The sequence below is a fragment of the Rhea americana genome, unplaced genomic scaffold (genome assembly GCF_003343005.1).
Source record: "Rhea americana isolate MKP2758 unplaced genomic scaffold, rheAme1 scaffold_21, whole genome shotgun sequence".
Classification (NCBI taxonomy): domain Eukaryota; kingdom Metazoa; phylum Chordata; class Aves; order Rheiformes; family Rheidae; genus Rhea; species Rhea americana.
In genome coordinates, this window is record NW_028186258.1 from 2,545,271 (window position 1) to 2,560,655 (window position 15,385).

Sequence of the window (15,385 nt, forward strand, 5' to 3'; positions counted from 1 at the left end):
TTTTTTTTTTTGGCCTGCTCACTGCAGGGCAAGCCTGTCATTGCAACCCAGTTTTCGCTCCGCATCTGCACAAAACCCTTCCGGGCCCTCGAAGCCCTTTGCGGCGTGCCGCGGCCGCGTTTCGTCCCGGCTCCCGCAGGCGGCTCGGGGCCGGCGCTTCGCCGTGCCTCTCTCTCTSGGTCGCGTCAAGCCCGGGCAGCGCGGGCTCTCGCCTCCTCGTTGCGACAGGTCGGGCTTCGGGGTGCTTTCGTTTCTGTTATAGCATTACAGAAAAAAAACTGAATAGCTAGGTTGTAGCAAAAGTCTATGTGGCAGAAACAGGGATTTTTCTGCTTCAAAAGCATCCATAAACATTTTGGTTATTTACCTTGACAAAGCTGATGGTAAAACTGTGGATTATTAAAAGCAACCTGGGATAAGCGGTCCTGAAGAGCAGGGACCTGGTTTAACACGCCCTGCGGCATGGGACGCTTTTTTTCTTTTTTTTCTTTTCTTGGTCTTGTGTGTGCGAAATCGTTTATTTGTTTTTCTTTTAAAAAAATCAATTTCTCTTTAAAAATCGATTCTACGCCTCTGATCTGTGGCGCGGGGACGGTGCGAGCCGCGTTTCCTCCGCTTCCCTCCGCGTTTCGTCCGGGTGACGCGGTGCGGGCGAGCGCAGCGGGCTCGCCCCGGGGAGCCGTCCGCCGCCGAGACGGTCTGCAGACGCCGCCGGGAGCGAAGGGAGCGCCGTCGCGCCGCCCCGGCGCCCGCGGCTGCTCGGCCGCCCCGGGGCCGCGGGCGGGCTCCGCTCCCAGCGCCGCGCGGAGCCCGCCTCTCCGCCCGGCCCTGCGCTTGCGATGGATGTTATTCCAGGCCGCCGCCCCAACAGCCTGACGGTGGGAATTTCCGCTCCGATCTCGTGCAAATAACTGCTCCCGGTTGAACGCCGCGGGCTGCCGGCGGCTCAGCCGCGCGCGGTTTTGCGGGAGTTCCCGCGGGAAAGCGCGCGGGAGCCGCGCTGCCCGGGCCGCCGCCGCCGCCGCCTTTGCTCGTCCGAGCACCCCGGTCCGGGGGGGTGATCGCGCCCGCCGGCACCCCCGTGACCGTGGCTCCCACGCCCCACATCCGCCCCGGCCCCGGGTGGGGGCTGCACACCGGGAAGCAGTTAAAGAGCTGCCAGGTGGGAGCAATCCCATTACTGCAGCCCCGGGAGGGACCCGAGACCTGTGCGCGATTAAAAGGGCGGCTTGGCCCAGGGCGAAGGCAGGTGGGGTGTGGGCAGGTGCCGTGAGCTGCGGCGGGTGCCGGACCCCCTCCGCGYGCCGCAGCAGCGCGGTTCGTCCCGCGGGAAAGCGGCAGCGGTCGGAGCCCGTCCCGGCTGCTCAGGTCCCCGCGCGCCGCCCGGGCGGGAGCGGCGGGGGTAGGGGCCGCGCTCGGCGGGGCCTCGGCCTCTTAGGYGGTCGGTTAATGTTTTTGACAGTTGTAATTTGGACTGGGAATGAAAAGTTCAGTGCCCRGCTTCGGGGAGACGCCCCTGGGATAAGCTGCGGCACGGCTAATAGAGGATTGCAATGCCATTAAAGTGCTTTCCTGTAAAATGCCAGGAGAAGAAATTAATGTTTTTTTTTTTTTTTTCCTCCTAAAAGTTTGTATCGTTCTTTTAAATTAATTTTTTAATCCATCATATCAGTCCTCGGCAGTCCTGCCATGCAACTTCGTAGTGTTTTTTTCACGCTAGCCGTGATGTCACCGCGGGGAAAGCGTGCCCTCGCCTTGCCGTTTGGTGCGCAAGCAGCACGCAGGATTTCCACGAGGCCCCAGAGAGTGTCTGCCCTCCGGGGCAGCAGGGCTTGGCACGGACCCTGCTTTAAAGAGCAGGGCGATGTTTGCGAGCCGGCGGGGACTGCGTGCGCGCTCTCCTCCGCGCTCTTTAAACACGGTGCCAGACGGGGCCGGGGAAGAAGGCTGGAGAGGGGCGAAGCGGCGCGGGGCGAGGAACCCGGGGCGGGCGCGCGGGTCGTTCGTCCCGCGCGGCCCCGCTCGCGCTCTCCCCGGGGCCGTTGGCTTCCTTGACGCGGCTGCCGCCCACATGGTTCGAGCGGGTGAGCATGCTGGTGATCCTCCTCAACTGCGTCACGCTGGGCATGTTCCACCCCTGCGAAGACCTCGCCTGCGACTCGCCGCGCTGCCGGATCCTCCAGGTACGGCCCGGGCGGCCGAGGCGCTCGCGCGCCCGTGGGGTGGTTGGGGTCTTGCCTGCGCCCGGGTTTCAGATTTAGGTGCTCCCGTGCAACCGCATAGCGCAAACCCTGCCGGCTGCGGCTCTTTTCCAGAGCTTTGACGACTTCATCTTTGCCTTCTTCGCTGTGGAAATGATAGTCAAGATGATTGCGCTGGGGATCTTTGGGAAGAAATGCTACCTGGGAGACACGTGGAACCGCCTGGATTTCTTCATCGTCGTAGCAGGGTAAGCCGGGCGCGCCGGGGACGGCGCCCTTCCCCTCGCCGTGCCGCGAGCCTCGGATTTTGGGGGAGCGGATGTCCCATGCTGGAGAGGACGTCCTGCGCTGGTGAGCGCTAAGGTCCTGCTGGCCCTAGCTGCGCACCAGGGTCAGCGGCGTCGCCTGTCCCTGCGGCGAGGGTGATGGCCGGACCACGGCTCCRAGGCAGACCCTCGGGCAGCACCTGGAGCTCGTGCTATGCGAGCGCCGTGTCTCCTAGCGCTCGGCAGCAGGGTCATCGCGTCTCCCCGCGGCAGCGCCCGCCGTAGGCGTACAGGTGCCAGCAACAAAAGGGGGAGCGGCGGAGCAGGGCAAGAACGGTTCGCCGTCGCTCTGCGCCAGCCCGCTGCGTCCCGCGCCGTCGGCTCTCGGGCGGGCTCGCCTGGCACGCAGCTGAACTGGTTTTCTGGCTCCAGCAGCACTGGTAGTCTCAGTTTCATGCGGATTGCCCAGTGGATGAGGTTTCAGCAGATCGTTTAGAGCAAGGAGCTGGGTTCCAAGAGGAATGTTTCAGTGAGATGTGCGTGATTGCCCGCTTTATTTTCTTTGAGGGAAAGCGACCAAGTTTGCCTTTTTAAGCGTTTTTCTTTCAGAGGCACCTGGTTTGAATTAAAGGCTCTTCTAACACCCGAGAATCTCCTGGCTGTGCCTGGAAATCCACATGAAAAGTTCCTGGCCCCTGGCCAAAAAGCCAAGCTTCTCCGACACATTAAGCACTCACCGGCCCTTGCCTCCCCTCCCTCCTCCAAGAGCCCAAGGATCTTTGGGAAAATGGTGTTTTTTCCCCTTTCAATACAGATACAGATCAGATTAACTGGATTTTCCTGGAATGGACCAGTGGACCCTCCCAGCTGGGCCATTTCCCAGGCGAGGGTGTCAGCAGGATGCTTGATGTCCGCTGAGATGGGATGAGATGTTTGTGTGCCTTGCTGATGGTCAGCCACCGGCCCTGTAGGGTGATGACTCATGTCTTGTGGTTGAGCTAGGAAGCCAGTGAGGACAAGGTGGCCAGATACAAACCAGCAAGGAAGTACCTTGTCTCCCAGCTCCATCGTTCGACCGGGGAGCTCGCTGCCACAGGATGCTGCAGAGGCCAAAAGATTTAGTGAGGCTCAAAACCCAGATTGGCTGCAGAGATGGAGAACAGAAAGGCTAGGGGCTGGAACAGTCAATATAAACCGATCTTCTGCAGAAGGCACAAAATGTCATGCTTTGTGCTTGAGACAGCCTCTAACTGCTCGAGTTAGAGGGCTTACATTTCTTCTCGAAGCATCTGGAGAACGTTACTGGCCACAGCGACAGGATGTTGGATGAGATGGGACCCCAGGTCTGATCCGCTCTGGCAGGGCTGTAAACACGAGACTGGGCTGTCAAAACTTCTCCAGGCTAGAGGATTTTATAGCCTTTCTGCGGGCACCTTGCCTGTGCAGCGCTGCCGTGGCAGGCTGCACGTGTCCTGTGGCTGGAGCCCTCTTCCTGCAAAGGGGAGATGGCTGCTAGCAGAGATTGCGCGGCAGAACGGGAATGCCAGCTCTGTGTGCTGGTAGTTCCATGTTGGCAAATGCACAAAGCCACAGGCAGGTGTGTTCTGGGGTAGCTGCTCCTGGGAAGGAATGGGACCGCCTTGACACCTTAGGTAGGAAGCAAGGTGGCTGCTGGCTGCCCATGTCCTGTAGAGAAACCCGGCATGGCACTATGCTGAGGAGTTCCCTGCCCCTGGGAGAGACCTCCGGAGAGGTGCTGTGAGCAGCAGGGGTCCTCAGATTAGGTTTCAATCATGATTAGGCTTCCACAGGAAAAAAAAATCAGATCTTTGTGCTGCCTAGTGCTGGTTTCTGCCGTCGTTTGCTGCCTGCAAAGTCCACAGAGGAGCCCATGGGAGCGAAAGGGAGGCAAAGCTCCCTTCTGCCTCTTTGCTTTATCACGTCAGGTACTGTTTACTGGGAAAAGTAAAGGTGACGCACAAAATGTCCTTTTGCCTTTGCACACAATGAATCTCTTCAAAGCATCTTATTATTTGTATTACCTTTCCTAATTCTGTGAAAGCATTACAAGATTAGGGCTTACTCTAGATCCTGCTCGCTGTCATTAGCAGTCTTCTGGCAATTGCAGCAGACCTGGGCTCATGTTGGTCTGTGCCACTGAAGAGAGAGTTTCTCCAAGGACGAGGGGCCTGCTGCAGGGTGTTAAAGCCACCCTGTGTATTTCAAATTCTTCTTTATTTCTTTTTATTTGATATTTCTTAACACAGAATAGTTGAGGTTGGAAGGGACCTCTAGAGATCATCTAGTCCAACCCCCCTGCTCAAGCAGGGTCACCTAGAGCATGTTGGACAGGGTTGCATTGGCCTCCTTGGCTACAAGGGCATATTGTTGGCTTGTAGTCAACTTGTTGTCCACYRGAACTCCCAGGTCCTTCTCCACAGAGCTGCTTTCCAGCAGGTCAGCCTCCAACCTGTGGTGGTGCAAAGGGTTATTCTCCATAGGTGCAGGATCATGCACTTGCCTTTGAACTTCATGAGATTCCTCTCTGCCTGGGAAGAGGTTTCTCTCCTTGCCAGCCTATCCAGGTCCCTCTGAATGGCACTGCCACTCCTTCCAGGTTGGTATCATCAGCAAACTTGCTGCAAAATATTTCTTATATTAGAATTAAGTGCATTAGGCTATCAAACCAGAAATGTGGCTTGGAGCCCCAACTTGGGAGGTTCAGTGAGGCTCAGTGTGGGGCGGGTGACAGGACAGGCTTAGGGGTAGCACAGTGGCAAGGCTGTGCACTGAGACATGCGAGTGTGGGGCTACTTCCAGCTCTGTCATGTGGTGAGTTAACTGCCCAGGGTGTTGCTGTGTCTTCCTTCCCCACCTTTTCCTTGCCTTGGCTGTTTGGACTGCAAATAGTTTGGAGCTGGAGTTATCCTTGATATGCTTCTGCAGAGACTCTGTCGTGGTGGAACTCTGGTGTCTACTGATGTCCCTCTAGCACGGCTGTTGCTGCTGCTCCTGACCTAATTCCTGCTGCTAAAACCTAATGCCACTTTGCACACGAATCACTGCCCACCAACTGTGCTTGGGCACCAGTACAGGTGTTTCGGTGTGTCAGGACCACTTTCCTCTCCGTGCCCACCACGCTTAGCATGAGGAGCTGCCCCTGCCCCATGCCCGCAGCTGCACTGTGGCATTTGCTCCGGAGGTTTTGCAGCCTCGCGACTTGGCTGGCTTTCCCCACTGCTGCCAGGTCAGCTTTGTCTCTTGCTAAATGATCGCTCTTTTCTGTGTGTGCATGAACTGCTCCCATCTGGGCCCTGTCAAAACTGATTCAGCTGACAAAGGATCGAACAGGCTTTAAATCCCAAGCAGGATATCTCCTTCYCTGGTGTGTTTGGTTTCTCTGCTGCTTGTTATCCGGACGCTCTCCTTCACGCCCTTACTCCTCTCCTCCAGAATTTGCCCATCTGTTCTGGCAGCAATTGCCTTTCTGCTATGATACTGGGTGTGAGGTCCTTCTGTGCTACCTGTGCTTAAGGAAGTGTGAAGGTGCTGCAGGAACATAGCACTACATTGCAGAGGGAAAAATGAAGGAACTGAAGCAAAACTTCTGTTACTTGAATCAAGACATAGGTAAAGAACGGATTAAGTATAGGTCCTAACCTAGGTTTTGGTCCTAACCAAAAAAAGCACTTTAGGATCAAATTCCAACCAAGTAGAGTCAAATTACTCCAGTTCCTCTTGAGTGCAATGAGACAGCTTTGTGGTTCCCACCTGGGCTGAATTACTTGGATGAGCATCCAGGCCATGGCACTGGTGGCAGCAGCAGTGGGAGCAAAGAAGGAGCTAAACTTGATGTGAAGACATCTTGCTGCTTCAGCTTCTCTCCCTTCTGCAGCTCAGCAGCTGCTTTTGAGGAACCACAAGTGTAAGCTGTTGCTGAACGCTAGTGAGGATGTTATGTGGAGGCGGCTGTGCAAACGATGTCCTTAAAATGTCTCAGGGTGCCCAGAGCAGAGAGGCTTTGAGAAAAATCAGAGAATGGACTTGAGCTGAGCTGCTCCAAGGCAGGCCTGAAAAAATCCTATTTAGCAGTCAGAGAGGAGCTCAGCAAAGGCTTTCTGAGAAATMTCAGGGCTTCCTGCAGCAGTGGTACAAATTCAGCCTTGTTGATAGGGCACAGTATGTTCAAAGAGGCTTTGCTGGTGCAGCCCATAGATGCATCCACCCACTAAAGTGAGCTGGATCCCTTATTTAAWTTTTTTTGAGGGCTCCAGCCACACTCCCTGCTGTCATCCAAAACAGAACTCTTGTTGCAAGCTGGCATAATAAGCCCTCTGCTTGGCCCTTTCCACCAAACCTTTTCCCTCTGGATCCCACTGCTGTCCGAGCCTCCCCTGCCTGCCTCAGTCGTGGTTTGTCCCTGTGCTTGGAGAGTGGCCACGGGGAAGCGGTGGCCTCAGGACTGGCTGCAGGGGGTGCGTGGCYGGGGCTGATAGGTGGCACACAGGGGCTTGATCACAGGCAGGTGCAGCAGGACCAGCCTCCCTGTAGCTGCCCAGTGAGGTGACTGGGGACACATGGTGCATGTGGTAATTTAAGTCTAGGCTTGGAAGCTTCCTCCGTGTTTCATGGCAGTCAAACCTCCTTAGAAACTGTTAAGAACCAGGACTAGMCTAAGAGAGGCTCACTTAAAAAGCAAGCAAACAAAAAGTGTTGCATTTCATCCTCCTGGTTCCTTGAGAAGCTGCTGGACCAGCCAGGAGTTGCCGTTGCAGGGAAACGGCTTGTTTGTACTCGATTGCTCAAAATCCGGATGCTGTGAGTGTCACGCTGCCAGCGGCACCTGCAAGCCCCTGCCGCGGCTGGCTCCGGTGCCAGGCTCGCTCCCCGCTGCCTCGCGGCCCCGTGCTGTTGGCCACTGTTGGGGCACGCAGTTATGAACTTTTTGGCTCTACTAAACTGCCCAGACCAATCTCATGAGCTTGTGGAGAATAAATGACTTCTTTGTGACAATGTAATGCAATTAGCACTAATTGTAGAGAATGTAATGTCTGCAACACATCTCTGTAATTACAGTAAAACTTGTTGGAGATGAGAATAGCACTATATTATCAAAACTCAGCTTATTGAAATATGGCTCTGACTGTAGGTTATGGAGTTGCATGGGGAAAAGGAAAAAAAATGTGATGAATCACATAATTACGTTCTGTTATTTTAACGGAGAGGATCTGGGGAGCAAGCTTTTAGAAGAATGCTTGAASGCTTACAAGCATTAGGGGCAAGCTTGCATCCTCTAAGGATGACTCAGTATGATTTCCACCCCTCCTGGAGTAAGGTGCTGAAACACTGGGGATACATGTGTGTTTACACCCCAAAATAGGCAGAATCATTTACAGTTTGGTGCTCTCTGAGGCTGGAGCTGGTGAACCGTGGCCATGGGATGAAGATGTGCTCTGCCTTGCTGTCTCCTTGGACCCCGTGGCTGACTCTCGGGGATCCTGCGGCAGTACCCAGCCTCTCCGGTCGCCTGGCCTCTGCTTGCCACGCTTGGTACGGCTTGCTGCACTGTGCCACTGGAGTGCCAAGCAGTGGGAGCTTTACTCAGATTAGTTTGTGAGAAGAAAACATCCACCAGTGGAGAAATGCCAGTCTCTTGGCTGGGATCATCGCCTTCACCAACAACATTGCTGGGGTCTCACCAGCTTCCAGGACACCAACTCGTCTTGCCTTTAGTCAGATAAGACCTTTCCTGAACTTCTGTGTAATGATACTTTAAGTCATCCTCATCTAAAAAACGTCACAAGATATGGTGGTTAACTGGTATAGAGCCACTGAGATCCCAGWAAAGAGGCTTTATGTAATAACTTAGTGCTGTGAGAGCTGGCAGGCGTCCCCTTTGCCTTCTCTAGACACAGGCTGGAGCAGGCTCCTTATGGCTCTGGGTCAGCCTCTGTGTTTCTACTCTGGTTTTAGTAAGGTTGTACATCATCCTGTGTTTGAATTGTGCAGGTCTGCTGTTAGTCTGGGCTCAGTCATTTCTTCAGCCAGGCATTCAGAGCCCTATTTGTGCTTTGCTCATCGTAACAGTAATGGGCGTCTTAAAGACTTCATGCAAAAATTAAACGCTTCTGCAATATTTTGCTTGCGATTCAAGAGGCGCTGGAAGTGGTTGTAATCAGCTTTCTTCAGAAACAGACACGATTTTCTTTTCTCTTTGCCTCCTGGATGCTGCTTTTAATGTTCGTTATTTGTCTGTCCCTGCGTTGAGGACTGTATCARAGAGTTAGCTCTGTGGAAGCTGTCATAAACAACCCTTAAGGAAGCCTTGCTCCCTCCTTCTGCCTTGAGGGCTGAATTTCAGGGATGAAATATCTTGCAGGAAGCCTGGGTGCGTTCCTAGATGTCTGGAGGAGAGAGGGATGTTAGAGCCCCCGCTCCACCCTGGCTCCATCTGAAACAAAAGTTTCTAAAAAGCCCTTAGCTCAGGAAAGGGGTATAAGGGCAATTCTGCCATGCCAGTTGGCACGGAGAGTGATGCTTGTATGGGTGCAACAGCCAAAACAGTGTTCCTGTCGGGTGCTTTGGGTAAAGTTGCCGATGCCTGGCCTTCGTTTCACCGTGCCGATTCACTTYGGAAAGAGGCAGGGCTCTTTTGAACTGTGCTCTCAGATGTGCAAAGCTGACCGAGGACTTTTTCAGCTCCCTGTTTCAGAGGCAAGGATCCTGCTCACACCTACGAGTAGTACCTCGAAGATGTTGGCTGTGCGGTGCCATCTGCAGCGGGCTGGAGCAATTGGGTAATTGGCCGTGAAAGTGGCCAATTTGCACACGCAATTACCCGACGTGCAGTCACAGCGGCAGCCCCTTGGTGCGGGACCCTGCTGCTTCGTGCCGCCCTTGCTGCGGAGTTTGCAGCCTTTGAGATGGAGCAACCCAAGCGAACGGCATCCTGGACTCGGAGCATCCTGCTGTTTGAGAGAGACCTCTCGGGAGCCTCCCTCGCAGCCGAGCTCTGACTCAAACCCGCCTGTGAAAAGAAACTTTCTCTCCAACTTTTAGGATATTCTTTTTAAGGGAAACCTTCAGTTTCTCTCAGTTCGTCAGCTGAACTGGCTGTTGCTTCGAAAGCCTTGTCGGTGAAGCGTCCCGGCTGGGACACGCGGTGCCTCGGGGCGGCCTGGATCCAGCAGGCAGCAGGGTGCCAGGTTCACTCTGCCACCAGCGCTATTGTGTTTGCTCCATTCAACTTGATTGAAATGAGTAKTTTTAAAAATTGAGCAACACCCACAAAGGCGGTGAAACCTGTAAGGCTGGAGAAGCAGCTCTTGAGCAAAAGCAGAGCCTGCGMGGGCTGGGAGGAAATTTCATTCCGGCTTTCTGAAGATACGACACAATCTAAATAATTTCCCCTTGTCTTTTCCAACACTGATGGCTTAATATTATCCACCGATTGCTGTGCTTTGAAGATAAAAGGTGCCTATATGCCCAGTTTTGGAAACCTTTTAACACTGAATAAATCTGAGTCTATCTCTTTCTTGCAGCGAGCGGTGGCTCCGTATCGCCGCGGGCAGACGGGCGGCCAGCTCCCGCGACGCTGGCCGCCTGTTCAGGGCTCCAGTTGAATTTTGCTGGTTAATTTGGTGACTYTGGCTGCAGCCCGCTGGTTTCGCCAGGCTGGCCGCGCTGTGCCGGCCGAGGGCGCAGCCTGGGGCTCCCGAGGGAGCGCTCACCTTCGCGAGAAACCGCTCCATTAATATTTTTGCGCACGTGGCTTTCCCCGCTGCCGCTTTTCATCTCGTCCCCTGCAGCGGTAATGCATATGCACGAGTTCTTCTCAGAAGCCGCAGTCAGCACAAACTCAGCGGCTCTGATGTGTGTGTTTTTTTGCTTTTTTAGAACGTGGCGCCTGAGTGAGCTGGTCACCTCCCAGCTTTACTCTSTGCTCCTTTGAAGCCGTTTGTGGCAGGTTCCCACTTTCGGAGCGGTAGCAACCTGGGTAATAGGAGGAGAGCCAGGACTAAGAGCGGGCTGGGTGAGAAAGGAGATCACGAACGGTTGTGGAGAGGAGGTTTGCTGGYGTTTCCGTAGCTCTCCTAGAGGCTAACGGGGTGAGGAGATCCCTTTAACCCCTGCCGAGCTCGTGCTCCTCGTTCAAGCCTTTCGTAGGGGTTTTGCTGAAGGGCTGCGCTGCTGCTGGACAAGGTGCTTACAAGATCCTTCCTGGCGCTTTGATTGTTACACGAAACCCCACCGTGATCCCTGTCCGTCTCCAGGCAGAGCATGAACAGATCTCGTCTGCCCCGTCTATCCCAGGCCGCCCTTGCTGCCTGCTCCGCTGAGTCCTGGATTTCCCTCTCTGAAGAGCCTTTGCTGCAGGTTTGCATCAGCCCTTTTTAAGTGTCCCACCAGCAGCCCCTTGCACCTCTGGCTTTGCAGATCCTCTTATTCTGAGGAAGTCCTGAAGGCTTTCGTGCTGAATACCTCCAGCAATCAGGAGTTGCTGATGACTCTGACAATTCTCAGCATGTGTTACGAATTCCTTCTGTCTAATGCCTAGTACTTTTCTAAACCTTTAACTTCAGTGCGCACTGAGGTCCATGGCAGGGGCTTTGACAGGCATCGTGCTTTTGCAGTTGAACAGAAACGACATCCAAGTTGAAGCTTCAGAGTGAGTTTTATACACTGCAGATTTTCAAAGCGTAAAGCTTGTATATGCTGGTAAACGCACCTGTCACATCACCAGTTCGTGGCATCTCCACACTGGTTCTCTCCGGGTATCTTCGCTTGCCAGGGAATGTGGACCAAGCCCTCCTGTGTATCCCTGTGCTTTGGTAAATGACCGCTGAGCAAGGAGTGGTTGGGATTCTCGTTGGAGCTGTTCTTTAGTGACTACTATTTACCACCTTTTATTTTTTATTTTTTATTTTTTTAATACTYCTGTCAAGGGCCTTGCAGGTTGCTTGAGCTGTTAAGTTTCTAGGCGATGCCTTGATGTTGTAGTTGAGGTCTGCAGCAGAGCTGTGCTGCTGCCGTGTCCGGCAGGAGAATGCCTGCGAGGGCTTGGTCTCCATGTTGGAGTTTGCTCCAGCTGGAGTTTTGCTCTTTATTTTTCTTTCTTTTTTCTTTCTTTCTTTTTTTTTTTTAACTTGACATTAGAATTGTTCTTTATATTGAATCAAAATGTATTTTGAAACCGTCCCTTTGAAGGTGACAATCACGACTATCTCTAGAAGCGAGTCTAGATCTGTCGTTAATCAGAAAATGGCTTGTGTTGGTGAAAATAATGACATGCTGTTCTAAATTTTGCTGTTAGCCTCTGCTTTAATAATGAATCCAGGAAAAGCTGTATGTTTGACATAAGCTTTTTACCTGAATCCTGCAAACTATAAAATAATCTTAACTTGCCACAGTGAGTGAAATTTTAGACCCATTGAAATTCAAGGAAATTTTTGCTAGTGTCCGCATCAGACCAATATGGGTGATCCTGCAAACACAGAGTGGGACTTGCTTTTGTCTCAGAGACCAGATGTGCTGGTGGTGGCGTGCTGCATTGCTTTCAGGTCGGAGGATGAAGACAAGCCCACAGAGTCAACACTTGGCTGTTGAGTGCTTGTGTTCTGGGACTGCCTGCGGGACTGTAAACGTTGCTCCCTGGCTGAGTAAAAAAGAACGYGTCAAGATTATTTTGATCTTAGGTGCGGTTTGATAATAACCATCAYCAGAACCTATTAAGAGAAATGAGATAAAACGTGTCTGCCTCGAGTGTAGTTTCATGTATGTAAGGACCACAAACTAGAAAGGCATCTCCAAATGGGGTGCTCCGCCATGGGAGACAGCAGAGAGGAAGGAGAATGTTTGGTTGACCAGAGCGAGCAGAAGTCACTGGTGTGATGCAGCCRTGAAAAAGGCTAGCGTGGTCTAGATGAATCCAGCAAGATTTCCAGCAGGGAGAGAAGGGGCAGCATTAATGCTGTGGCATGAGGTGCTGGCAGAGCCTCATCCAAAAGCTCAATGTCTATTCAAGGGTGATGGTGATTAATGCAAGCTGGAGCGAGTGTGGAGAAAGCTGTGGAGATGACTGGGAAAGCAGAAAGCCCCTCTTGCAAGAGGAGGCTGGAAGAGCCTGGTTAGTTCAGCTGTGCAGAAGCAAGGCTGAGAGGGGATGTGATTTGTCCTCTGTAAACGTACCAGGGAGGTAGATGCCAGGGACAAGGAACAGCTRTATAAGCTACTTAAACAATTTTGGCTTAAGAAAAATGCATACAAGCTTGTCCTGAATAGACTTAGGCTGGAAAATGTTTCTAACTACCAAAGTTGGAGGGAGGGAATCACTCAACTGGCTTTAAGATGGAACTTGGTAATTTTTGGAAGATTAATATCCTGTGGTTGCCTGTGGCAACAGGGAGCCCAGCTGTGTGGAGAGCCTTGTAGTCCTGCTCGCTGCAGGTGCCTGACTCTACCTCTTCAAAAGTACGTGTGGGCAGAGCCCTTCCAGGTTCCCCCATGGGGAGCAAAGTCCTGGCAGTGCTGTGATGGATGGCCCTGCTGTGCTTGAGCAAAGGTACCACGAGCAGAGGGAGATGGAGGTTCCTTGGTCCACGTTTGCCCCAAATGTCTACAGTGCCAYCCACTGTGATTTGTGTGCTTGCCTGTCCACCCAACACCCACCCGTGAGTGGTCTCCTGCTCTCTGCTGGGTAAAGCTAGAACAGCTTGGCCAGGCCCTGGCCCAAACTGCACTCCCCCAGCTCAGGGAGGAGAGGGCTTGCGGTGGGATGCTGCTCTCTGCTCTGCGGGGTCRTGGGGGTTATGGTGGTGTCCTGTTTAAAGCAAAGCTGTCTCTAGAAATTCCCTTCCCAGACTGCACAATGCTTTTCAGGAAGCTTCTGCCCTGGACCCTCTACAAGAACGGTAACCAAAGCAGGTGAGAGGAACGGTGGGTGTCTGAGCTGCTGCATGATGTTCTCTCTCATTGAGTTTATTCTGATATGCAAATAACCCTTAATTAATTCCTCTGGCAAACTTTCCCGATGGGAGAGATGCAGTTAAAAAGTCTCTCTGTGGGCAGCTGGTGATAATGTTTAATTTATAATGTTTGATAATCTAACCTGAATTTCTCTCCTGAAGATCTTTGACAGTCCTCCGTGTCTGTGGTTTTTGCAGCATGCTGGAGTACTCCCTGGACCTGCAGAACGTCAGCTTCTCGGCRGTGCGCACCGTCCGGGTCCTTCGGCCACTCAGAGCCATTAACAGAGTTCCCAGTGAGTTTGATCCTTATTTCCTTTTGTTGGAGCATGGATATAAAGAACTGGTATCATAGATGGGAAAGCAAATGCAGATGCATCTCATTTTACGTTGCAGCCCTAATGTTCACCCAGACCCTGGTAGTGTAATGTTCTACCACTGCTCTGTGGCTTCTAGGGCCTGACACTCTCCTACTTTAAATAATATTCCTTCTGACACCTTTGGGATCAGAGATGAGCAACCAATCTAAAAGATAGCTAGTGCTGTAGTCACACTCCTTTTTTTTTTGTCACCTGAAGAAGGTTTTAGGAGGCCATTCAGTCGAAGAGATGCAGGTGGTAAAGGTGCCCAAGTCAACAGCCTTCAGCAGGCAGCACAGGCAGTGGGTCTGAGCCACGTCACTCCCACYGTCTTGTGTTACCATCCCCTCCTGGAGGATGAGCTGCAGTYCTTCCCGCTGAAGGAGCGGTGGCCYGAGACATCCTGTCTGATTGATGCATGTGACGGGGTGGAAGAAATGGGRGTGAGGAAAGTTTGTCGTGCCTTACCAGTGCTAAGGATCCAGGTTCTGTTGTCTTTAATGTAACATGGATTGTCCAAGCTATTTTCTCCCTGGGAAGTCAARGTGGCCTCGTGTCTTTCAGTGAATGCAGTGATGCTATGGAAGTCATGGAGTACCTTAAGGAACATGAGGAAACATTGCAAGATCTTCCTYTTTATGATTTTTTTCCAAGAGAAATACTTCTCATGAGTAGAGCTGCTTATTTCCCAGACCCCAGAAAGAGGAACAAGTCTATCTTTCCCCAACACCTTCAAAACAAGCCTGGACAGGGTGGGAGGTGGTCATTCAGGGCTGGCTTAGCAGGCCATGCTTGAGGATATCATACTCAGCTTTAACACTGGCCAGCGACATGGCCTGATCTTGCATCTCAGCAGGCAGCAGCGGCACAGCCCGTTGCTCAGAGAGGTACCGGTGCCTTTGCAAACCCTCCCAAACTTCCCAGGAGCCATTTGTGTTGCATAGCGCTGAGCAGAGCACAAAGATCTGGGGGAGAGAGGGAATAAATTCAGTTTCCTTAAGGACTGTGTGTATTCAGTGTAAGTACAACTGCATTAGAAATGTGTGCCTGGACCTACAGTCCTGAGTATTGAGTTCAGCATTGTTATTAGCCAAATTAAATCCAAGTCTGAACGCCAATCTGTCTGAACTAGCTGATGCCCTGATGAGAACTAATCAGCTTCTGTTCTGYCTGTCAGTGCTGGAGGTGCCTGGGCTCTATTTATTTTTCTGATCCTGACTGTTAMACTTAATCTGGTGTGCTGCTGCTGCCGCTGTTGTTTCAATCGTTACGGTAGCGTCTGAATCCTGTTTGCAATTCTCTTTTTTTTTCTTTCTTTTTCTTTTTTTTCCTGCTGCTAAACTGATGGATGGCTGAATTTATCTGCCACTGTCTAACTGGGGATGTAATTCACTTAATGTATTTTCAAATCCCGGGTAATTTATCTTGGCTCCTGTGCAACATAGTTACAATGAGAAARAAATGTAAGGTGGAAGGTGGTGGGGGGAAGAGAATTCTGTATGATGATAAATGCAGTAACCACCGAAAGTCATTTCAGTCAATTAGTAGTTGACACATGGTGGTTATTCCCTGGTAGAGGAGCAGGAAAAAAAAAA

At 52.3% G+C, this 15,385-nt stretch overlaps 1 protein-coding gene across 3 annotated transcripts in view; it reads left to right on the forward strand.

Moving 5' to 3' along the window:
• The first annotated feature begins 2,078 nt into the window (after positions 1-2,078).
• The window catches only part of CACNA1G (calcium voltage-gated channel subunit alpha1 G), a 105,438-nt gene continuing 92,131 nt past the window's right edge, over positions 2,079-15,385 (forward strand). For all 3 annotated transcript variants that reach the window (XM_085304591.1, XM_085304589.1, XM_085304590.1), the window contains exons 1-3: positions 2,079-2,183; positions 2,316-2,449; positions 13,630-13,727. In XM_085304591.1, the coding sequence (XP_085160717.1) occupies positions 2,091-2,183; positions 2,316-2,449; positions 13,630-13,727 (325 nt within the window). In that variant the 5' untranslated portion in view covers positions 2,079-2,090. The remainder of the gene's footprint in view (positions 2,184-2,315; positions 2,450-13,629; positions 13,728-15,385) is intronic.